The sequence below is a fragment of the Oncorhynchus gorbuscha genome, unplaced genomic scaffold, assembly GCF_021184085.1.
Source record: "Oncorhynchus gorbuscha isolate QuinsamMale2020 ecotype Even-year unplaced genomic scaffold, OgorEven_v1.0 Un_scaffold_907, whole genome shotgun sequence".
NCBI lineage: Eukaryota > Metazoa > Chordata > Actinopteri > Salmoniformes > Salmonidae > Oncorhynchus > Oncorhynchus gorbuscha.
Window position 1 is genome coordinate 2,507 of NW_025745874.1, and position 10,369 is coordinate 12,875.

General features: G+C 46.2%; 1 protein-coding gene across 1 annotated transcript; it reads left to right on the plus strand.

The window, feature by feature from the left end:
* The first annotated feature begins 1,896 nt into the window (after positions 1 to 1,896).
* On the plus strand, positions 1,897 to 6,648 carry LOC124020768 (ice nucleation protein InaA-like). Its single transcript, XM_046336031.1, has 5 exons — positions 1,897 to 1,960; positions 4,966 to 5,583; positions 5,621 to 6,185; positions 6,439 to 6,534; positions 6,625 to 6,648. The coding sequence occupies exons 1-3, from the start codon at positions 1,897 to 1,899 to the stop codon at positions 5,989 to 5,991; spliced, it is 1,053 nt and encodes a 350-aa protein (XP_046191987.1). The 3' UTR covers positions 5,992 to 6,185; positions 6,439 to 6,534; positions 6,625 to 6,648.
* The last annotated feature ends 3,721 nt before the right edge of the window (positions 6,649 to 10,369 follow it).

The following is a 10,369-nucleotide window of genomic DNA, read 5'->3' on the forward strand; positions in this document are numbered from 1 at the left end:
AACTATCAGGACAAAGTTCTGTTGGATTTCATTCAACTACATGACACATATTTTGATGCGTATTTATTTATTTTATTTAACCTTTATTTAACTAGGCAAATATATCATGGTAGGCTGGACTAGAGTAGAACAGATCACTGGCACCTGATCGGCCAACTAGTACTTATTCCTGGGTTTTATACACCTAATCGGCCAACCAGTACCTTTTCCTGGGTTTTATACACCTAATGGGCCAACCAGTACCTGTTCCTGGGTTTTATACACCTAATGGGCCAACCAGTACCTTTTCCTGGGTTTTGTACACCTGATGGGCCAACCAGTACCTGTTCCTGGGTTTTAAACACCTAATGGGCCAACCAGTACTTATTCCTGGGTTTTATACACACGCTGTTTAAAGGTTTCTCTCTTTCTCTACCTCTTTATTTCCTTTCATCACCCCCCTCTTCAAAGGGATGTTTCAAGTCTTTAAAAGAGGAAGAGAGGAAACATCTGCCCTCTATCACCTCTCACCACCCCCTCACTTCACACAGAGAGAGAGATGGGGGGAGGGAGGAAAGGAGGAGGGAGGGCGGTGGGGAGGGTGGGAGGAAAAGAGGAGGAGGGGAGGGAGGTGGGGAGGGGAGAAGGAGGGAGGAAACGAGGAGGAAGGGAGGTGGGGAGAGGGAGGGAAGAAAGGAGGAGGGAGGGAGGGAGGAAAGGAGGGAGAGGGAGGGAGGGGAGAGGGAGGGAGGGAGGGGAAGGAGGAGGAGGGAGGGAGGGAGGGAGGGAGGGAAGGAGGGAGGGGAGGGAGGGAGGGAGGGAGGAAAGGAGGAGGGAGGGAGGTGGGGACGGAGGGAAGAAAAGAGGAGGAAGGGAGAGAGGTGGGGAGGGGAGAGGGAGGAAGGAAAGGAGGAGGAAGGGAGGAAAAGAGGAGGGAGGGAGAAAGGTGGGGAGGGGATAGGGAGGGAGGAAAGGAGGAGGGAGTGAGGGAGGGAGGTGGGGAGGTGGGGAGGGAGGTGGGGAGGGAGAGGAATAGGGGTAAAGGGTGTCTGGGAGGAAAGTTCAGGAAGAGAGAGAGTGTATGTGTGTGTATATGTGTATATATATGTGTGTGTGTGTGTGTGTGTGTGTGTTTCTCTGTCGTACGACTTCCCAGCAGGACGTCATCAGAGGCTCTGCTTTCGTTCCAAAGGGCACTCTATTCCCTACCACAAAAGTAGTGCACTAAATAGGGAATAGGGTGCCATCTGGGAGGTATTTCAGTGTTTACCTCACAGTCCATTAGAGAGATTACATCTGTCTTTACCAGCCGGTAGTTACTCAACACATACACAGACAGACAGACAGACAGACAGACAGACAGACAGACAGACAGACAGACAGACAGACAGACAGACAGACAGACAGACAGACAGACAGACAGACAGACAGACAGACAGACAGACAGACAGACAGACAGACAGACAGACAGACAGACAGACAGACAGACAGACAGACAGACAGACAGACAGACAGACAGACAGACACAAACACACACACTGACACACACTCAGTCCATTAGAGAGAATACATCTCTCTACCAGCCAGTAGTTACTCAACACATACACACACAGACAGACAGGCACACACACACGCGCGCGCGCGCACACACACACATCTACAGACAGACAGACGCACACACGCACACACACACCCATGCACCCATGCAGAAGCACATAAACAATCTCTCTCATCCAATACACCCAGGTAGAAGAATGGACTTTGAAACCAGTAACTTATACTGATAACACGGCTCTGAGTTTTGTGTTCATTCCTTAAATAAATAACACAGAATACTGAAGTAAAGATCATTTCTAAAGCCCAAACACTCCCTTCTTTCTACATGTTGATCTGAAAAAAGTCCAAACACAAGTCGGCATGAGGAAGAAGTTTGGGAGCATCTTTGAGGGGCTTGGAAACCCCAGAACACATACAACAGTTTGTATGTGTGCATTAGAGCATTAGTTTATATTAGGGGTTCTGTAAACAGCACATGCTTTACTACACTGCTTTCATAAACATCTCTGTTTACTGTAGCATTCCAATAGAAACATCCCTGTTTACCATAGCATTCCATTAGAAACATCTGTTTACTGTAGCATTCCATTAGAAACATCTCTGATTACTGTAGCATTCCATTAGAAACATCTGTTTACTGTAGCATTCCATTAGAAACAGCCCTGTTTACCATAGCATTCCATTAGAAACATCTCTGATTACTGTAGCATTCCATTAGAAACTTCTCTGATTAATGTAGCATTCCATTAGAAACAGCCCTGTTTACCATAGCATTCCAATAGAAACATCTCTGATTAATGTAGCATTCCATTAGAAACAGCCCTGTTTACCATAGCATTCCAATAGAAACATCTCTGATTAATGTAGCATTCCATTAGAAACATCTCTGATTAATGTAGCATTCCGTTAGAAACATCTGTTTACTGTAACATTCCATTAGAAACATTTCTGATTATTGTAGCATTCCATTAGAAACATCCCTGTTGACTGTAACATTCCATTAGAAACAGCCCTGTTTACCATAGCATTCCATTAGAAACATCTATGATGATTGTAGCATTCCATTAGAAACATCTGTTTACTGTACCATTCCATTAGAAACAGCCCTGTTTACCATAGCATTCCATTAGAAACATCTCTGATTATTGTAGCATTCCATTAGAAACATCTGTTTAATGTACCATTCCATTAGAAACATCTGTTTAATGTACCATTCCATTAGAAACATCTCTGATTATTGTAGCATTCCATTAGAAACATCCCTGTTTACTGTAACATTCCATTAGAAACAGCCCTGTTTACCATTGCATTCCATTAGAAACATCTATGATTATTGTAGCATTCCATTAGAAACATCTGTTTACTGTAGCATTCCATTAGAAACATCTATGATTATTGTAGCATTCCATTAGAAACATCTGTTTACTGTAACATTCCATTAGAAGCATCTCTGATTATTGTAGCATTCCATTACAAACATCTGTTTAATGTACCATTCCATTAGAAACATCTGTTTAATGTACCATTCCATTAGAAACATCCCTGTTTACTGTAGCATTCCATTAGAAACATCCCTGTTTACTGTAACATTCCATTAGAAACATCTCTGTTTACTGTAACATTCCATTAGAAACAGCCCTGTTTACCATTGCATTCCATTAGAAACATCTATGATTATTGTAGCATTCCATTAGAAACATCTGTTTACTGTAGCATTCCATTAGAAACATCTGTTTAATGTAACATTCCATTAGAAACATCTATGATTATTGTAACATTCCATTAGAAACATCTGTTTACTGTAGCATTCCATTAGAACCATCTCTGATTATTGTAGCATTCCATTAGAAACATCCCTGTTTACTGTAACATTCCATTAGAAACATCCCTGTTTACTGTAGCATTCCATTAGAAACATCCCTGTTTACTGTAGCATTCCATTAGAAACATCTGTTTACTGTAACATTCCATTAGAAACATCGCTGTTTACTGTAACATTCCATGAAAAACATCTGTTTGCTGTAACATTCCATCAGAAACATCTCTGTTTACTGTAGCATTCCATTAGAAACATCTGTTTGCTGTAACATTCCATTAGAAACATCTCTGTTTACTGTACCATTCCATTAGAAACATCTCTGATTATTGTAGCATTCCATTAGAAACATCTGTTTACTGTAGCATTCCATTAGAAACATCTCTGATTAATGTAGCATTCCATTAGAAACATCTATGTTTACTGTAGCATTCCATTAGAAACATCTGTTTACTGTAGCATTCCATTAGAAACATCTGTTTACTGTAGCATTGTGTGTGTGTGTGTATGTCTGTGGTGTGTGTGTGGTGTGTGTGTGGTGTGTGTGTGTGTATGTCTGTGGTGTGTGTGTGGTGTGTGTGTGGTGTGTATGTGTGTAAGTCTGTAGGTGTGTGTGTATGTCTGTGGTGTGTGTGTGTGTGTGTGCATGTCTGTGGTGTGTGTGTGTGTATGTCTGTGGTGTGTGTGTGTGTGTGTGTATGTCTGTGTGTGTGTGTGTGTGTGTGTATGTCTGTGGTGTGTGTGTGTGTGTGTATGTCTGTGGTGTGTGTGTGTTATAATTGAAGGAGGTAGAAAGGTAGAAAGGAATAATCATAGTTAAAGTAGAGCACTTGGCAACACGAGACATTCCCACGGCAACGACCCGATTACCCCAGCCTGTCAGGAAGGAAACAATAGGGTGTGAGGGTTTCCCCCTGGCAGGAAGTGAGAGGTGGAGGCGCCCGACAACGTCTGTCACCATGGTTTCCACCTGTAGAATTGTGATAAGCTACAGGGCATTAGGATGTGGAAACAGTGTAGCTGCTGCAGCCTGGAACAGAAGGACTGGTCGATGGAGACATAGGAGAGGGACTTCCCATTCTGGTGGCTTGACCAACAAGCTCTCACAGTCTGATGGCAAAATTACACCTTCATCCATGTTTCTCAAAAATCAAAGGTTAGACATTACATCTGAATGGTTAAGGTTAGGAACTACATCTGAATGGTTAAGGTTAGACATTCAATCTGAATGGTTAAGGTTAGGAACTACATCTGAATGGTTAAGGTTGGGAACTACATCTGAATGGTTAAGGTTAGACATTCAACCTGAACGGTTAAGGTCAGGAACTACATCTGAATGGTTAAGGTCAGGAACTACATCTGAATGGTTAAGGTTAGGAACTACATCTGAATGGTTAAAGTTAGGAACTACATCTGAATGGTTAAGGTTAGCGATTCAATCTGAATGGTTAAGGTTAGGAACTACATCTGAATGGTTAAGGTTAGGAACTACATCTGAATGGTTAAGGTTAGGAACTACATCTGAATGGTTCATGTTAGGAACTAAATCTGAATGGTTACGATTAGACATTCAATCTGAATGATTAAGGGTTAAGGGTTAAGTTGAACTAAAGTTCAGGGTAGAGTACTGGCTGGTAGCCGGCTAGTGACTGTGACTAAAGGTCAGGGTAGAGTACTGGCTGGTAGCCGGCTAGTGACTGTGACTAAAGGTCAGGGTAGACTACTGGCTGGTAGCCGGCTAGTGACTGTGACTAAAGGTAGAGTACTGGCTGGTAGCCGGCTAGTGACTGTGACTAAAGGTCAGGTTAGAGTACTGGCTGGTAGCCAGCTAGTGACTGTGACTAAAGGTCAGGGTAGTGTACTGGCTGGTAGCCGGCTAGTGACTGTGACTAAAGGTCAGGGTAGACTACTGGCTGGTAGCCGGCTAGTGACTGTGACTAAAGGTCAGGGTAGACTACTGGCTGGTAGCCGGCTAGTGACTGTGACTAAAGGTCAGGGTAGAGTACTGGCTGGTAGCCGGCTAGTGACTGTGACTAAAGGTCAGGGTAGACTACTGGCTGGTAGCCGGCTAGTGACTGTGACTAAAGGTCAGGGTAGACTACTGGCTGGTAGCCGGCTAGTGACTGTGACTAAAGGTCAGGGTAGACTACTGGCTGGTAGCCGGCTAGTGACTGTGACTAAAGGTCAGGGTAGAGTACTGGCTGGTAGCCGGCTAGTGACTGTGACTAAAGGTCAGGGTAGTGTACTGGCTAGTGACTGTGACTAAAGGTCAGGGTAGAGTACTGGCTGGTAGCCGGCTAGTGACTGTGACTAAAGGTCAGGGTAGAGTACTGGCTGGTAGCCGGCTAGTGACTGTGACTAAAGGTCAGGGTAGACTACTGGCTGGTAGCCGGCTAGTGACTGTGACTAAAGGTCAGGGGAGACTACTGGCTGGTAGCCAGCTAGTGACTGTGACTAAAGGTCAGGGTAGAGTACTGGCTGGTAGCCGGCTAGTGACTGTGACTAAAGGTCAGGGTAGAGTACTGGCTGGTAGCCGGCTAGTGACTGTGACTAAAGGTCAGGGTAGAGTACTGGCTGGTAGCCGGCTAGTGACTGTGACTAAAGGTCAGGGTAGTGTACTGGCTAGTGACTGTGACTAAAGGTCAGGGTAGAGTACTGGCTGGTAGCCGGCAAGTGACTGTGACTAAAGGTCAGGGTAGAGTACTGGCTGGTAGCCGGCTAGTGACTGTGACTAAAGGTCAGGGTAGAGTACTGGCTGGTAGCCGGCTAGTGACTGTGACTAAAGGTCAGGGTAGAGTACTGGCTGGTAGCCGGCTAGTGACTGTGACTAAAGGTCAGGGTAGAGTACTGGCTGGTAGCCGGCTAGTGACTGTGACTAAAGGTCAGGGTAGAGTACTGGCTGGTAGCCGGCTAGTGACTGTGACTAAAGGTCAGGGTAGAGTACTGGCTGGTAGCCGGCTAGTGACTGTGACTAAAGGTCAGGGTAGAGTACTGGCTGGTGGCTAGTGACTGTGACTAAAGGTCTAGTGACTGTGACTGTGACTAAAGGTCAGTTGTAGTGTACTGGCTAGTGACTGTGACTAAAGGTCAGGGTAGAGTACTGGCTGGTAGCCGGCAAGTGACTGTGACTAAAGGTCAGGGTAGAGTACTGGCTGGTAGCCGGCTAGTGACTGTGACTAAAGGTAGAGTACTGGCTGGTAGCCGGCTAGTGACTGTGACTAAAGGTCAGGGTAGTGTACTGGCTGGTAGCCGGCTAGTGACTGTGACTAAAGGTCAGGGTAGAGTACTGGCTGGTAGCCGGCTAGTGACTGTGACTAAAGGTCAGGGTAGAGTACTGGCTGGTAGCCGGCTAGTGACTGTGACTAAAGGTCAGGTCAGAGTACTGGCTAGAGTACTGGCTGGTAGCCGGCTAGTGACTGTGACTAAAGGTCAGGGTAGAGTACTGGCTGGTAGCCGGCTAGTGACTGTGACTAAAGGTAGAGTACTGGCTGGTAGCCGGCTAGTGACTGTGACTAAAGGTCAGGGTAGAGTCCTGGCTGGGAGCCGGCTAGTGACTGTGACTAAAGGTCAGGGTAGAGTCCTGGCTGGTAGCTGGCTAGTGACTGTGACGAAAGTTCAGGGTAGAGTCCTGGCTGGTAGCCAGCTAGTGACTGTGACTAAAGTTCAGGGTAGAGTACTGGCTGGTAGCCGGCTAGTGACTGTGACTAAAGGTCAGGGTAGAGTACTGGCTGGTAGCCGGCTAGTGACTGTGACTAAAGTTCAGGGTAGAGTCCTGGCTGGTAGCCAGCTAGTGACTGTGACTAAAGTTCAGGGTAGAGTCCTGGCTGGTAGACGGCTAGTGACTGTGACTAAAGTTCAGGGCAGGGTACTGGGAGGAGGTTGAATAGTGGAGACTGTTTAACAGTCTGAAGGCCTGGAACTTGCTTCTCCACCTTCCGCCCGCACACACACACACACACACACACACACACACACACACACACACACACACACACACACACACACACACACACACACACACACACACACACACACACACACACACACACACACACACACACACACACACACACACACACACACACACACACACACACACACACACACACACACACACACACACACACACACACACACACACACGCACGTTGCCGCAAACCCTGCCATCTGTGAGTCAGGACAGTTCACCACTAAAACAGGAAGTAGTATTCCCTGGGCTGTGGGGTCAAAGGTCCCAGCACTGAGGGACAAGCACTGAGGGACAAGCAGAGGGTGCGTTCCAATCAAATCTCCTCTCTTGTCAATGTTGGACCTTGAAGACAGTTCCACTGCTTTTGTCAGTCTTCACCTCTAATCAGAGACTATAGATAATAAACAGTGACACTCACAAAAGTTCCAAAAGAAAAGAGATGTCATACCAAGTGTACAGTGTTTTAACGATGTGCAAAAAATAAACTTCAATATGAGTTGTATTTACAATGGTGTTTGTTCTTCACTGGTTGCCCTTTCTTGTAGCACCAGGTCATACATCTTGCTGCTGTGATTGGACAATGTGGTATTTCACCCAACTGTCAATCTCTCTCTGGTTTACAGTAGTTCTCTGCTGCTCTGGTATAATGGTGTCAAGGGTTCAGGATGCTAGGAGAGAAATGTGAGCTCTCAGCAACTACAACCACAAACCACACTAAAATACGTGTGTGTTTGTTTAGCTGGTGTGTTGAGTCACGTTGAACCACCATAGTAAATTGAAGTAGATAGTGTTTCACGTTTGGTAAAAACGAGAGAGAGAGAGAACGAGAGAGAGAGAGAGAGAGAGAGAGAGAGAGAGAGAGAGAGAGAGAGAGAGAGAGAGAGAGAGAGAGAGAGAGAGAGAGAGAGAGAGAGAGAGAGAGAGAGAGAGAGAGAGAGAGAGAGAGAGAGAGAGAGAGAGAGAGAGAGAGAGAGAGAGAGGAGAGAGAGAGAGAGAGAGAGAGAGAGAGAGAGAGAGAGAGAGAGAGAGAGAGAGAGAGAGAGAGAGAGACAGAGAGAGAGACAGAGACAGAGACAGAGAGTGAAAGGAGGGAGAGAGAGATGGAAGGAGGTAAAGAAATAATAGAACACCTCAGTTCATCCATCAACCCAGTACTCTTCAGATTAAAGACTACCCAGAAATCGCTTCAGTCTGTGGAAAACTCAAGAGGGGCCCTTTCCCAAAAGCGCCACTTGAACTCCAGAGTGTGTGTGCCCGTGCATGTGTGTGTGTGTGTGTGTGCCCGTGCATGTGTGTGTGTGTGTGTGTGTGCATGTACGTGTGTGTGTGTGCGTGTGCATGTACGTGTGTGTGTGTGTGTGTGTGTGTGTGTGTGTGTGTGTGCCCATGCATGTGTGTGCGTGTGTGTGCCTGTGCATGCGTGTGTGTGCGTGTGCATGTACGTGTGTGTGTGTGTGTGTGTGTGTGTGTGTGTGTGTGTGTGTGTGTGTGTGTGTGTGTGTGTGTGTGTGTGTGTGTGTGTGTGTGTGTGTGTGTGTGTGTGTGTGTGTGTGTGTGTGTGTGTGTGTGTAGGCATGCTAAACAGCAGACCCACTCCAAGATCAACAGCACTGTGGTTGTAGTCCAGCTAGTGGATACTACAGTTTTCACATGGAAAGATATTGTTACACATAGTCTATATGTTGGGTAGTCCTACAGTATAGACTATGGAAGATCTACCCAGACTATGGTAGACTTACCCAGCCTACTGTAGACTCACTCAGACTACCGTAGACCTATCCAGACTACTGTAAATCTACCCAGACCTACAGGAGACAGATCAGTCTCTACATACTGTAGGACTACCCAGACTGTTATAGGACTACCCAGACTACTGTAGGACTACCCAGACTGTTATAGGACTACCCAGACTACTGTATACCTACCCAGACTACTGTAGGACTACCCAGACTACTGTAGAACTACCCAGACTACTGTAGGACTACCCATACTACTGTAGACCTACCCAGACTACTGTAGACCTACCCAGACTACTGTAGGACTACCCATACTACTGTAGAACTACCCAGACTACTGTAGGACTACCCATACTACTGTAGACCTACCCAGACTACTGTAGACCTACCCAGACTACTGTAGGACTACCCAGACTACTGTAGAACTACCCAGACTACTGTAGGACTACCCATACTACTGTAGACCTACCCAGACTACTGTAGGACTACCCAGACTACTGTAGACCTACCCAGACTACTGTAGGACTACCCAGACTACTGTATAACTACCCAGACTACTGTAGAACTACCCAGACTACTGTAGGACTACCCAGACTACTGTAGGACTACCCAGACTACTGTAGGACTACCCAGAATACTGTAGAACTACCCAGACTACTACCCAGACTACTGGACTACCCAGACTACTGTAGGACTACCCAGACTACTGTAGGACTACCCAGACTACTGTAGAACTACCCAGACTACTGTAGAACTACCCAGACTACTGTAGAACTACCCAGACTACTGTAGGACTACCCAGACAACTGTAGGACTACCCAGACTACTGTAGGACTACCCAGACTACTGTAGAACTACCCAGACTACTGTAGAACTACCCAGACTACTGTAGGACTACCCAGACTACTGTAGGACTACCCAGAATACTGTAGAACTACCCAGACTACTGTAGGACTACCCAGACTACTGTAGAACTACCCAGACTACTGTAGGACTACCCAGACTACTGTAGGACTACCCAGACTACTGTAGGACTACCCAGACTACTGTAGATCTACCCAGACTACTGTAGGACTACCCAGACTACTGTAGGACTACCCAGACTACTGTAGGACTACCCAGACTACTGTAGGACTACCCAGACTACTGTACACCTACCCAGACTACTCTAGAACTACCCAGACTACTGTAGAACTACCCAGACTACTGTAGGACTACCCAGACTACTGTAGAACTACCCAGACTACTGTAGGACTACCCAGACTACTGTAGGACTACCCAGACTACTGTAGGACTACCCAAACTGCTGTA

What these genes read in the sequence shown, in the direction of transcription:
- LOC124020768 (XM_046336031.1), top strand. Translation starts at nt 1,897, where the DNA reads ATGAGGAAGAAGTTTGGGAGCATCTTTGAGGGGCTTGGAAACCCCAGA. An exon ending in CAGAACACATACAACAGTTT is followed by an intron (nt 1,961 to 4,965) that starts GTATGTGTGCAT and finishes GTTGAACTAAAG; the next exon opens with TTCAGGGTAGAGTACTGGCT. An exon ending in GCTAGTGACTGTGACTAAAG is followed by an intron (nt 5,584 to 5,620) that starts GTCAGGGTAGTG and finishes CTGTGACTAAAG; the next exon opens with GTCAGGGTAGAGTACTGGCT.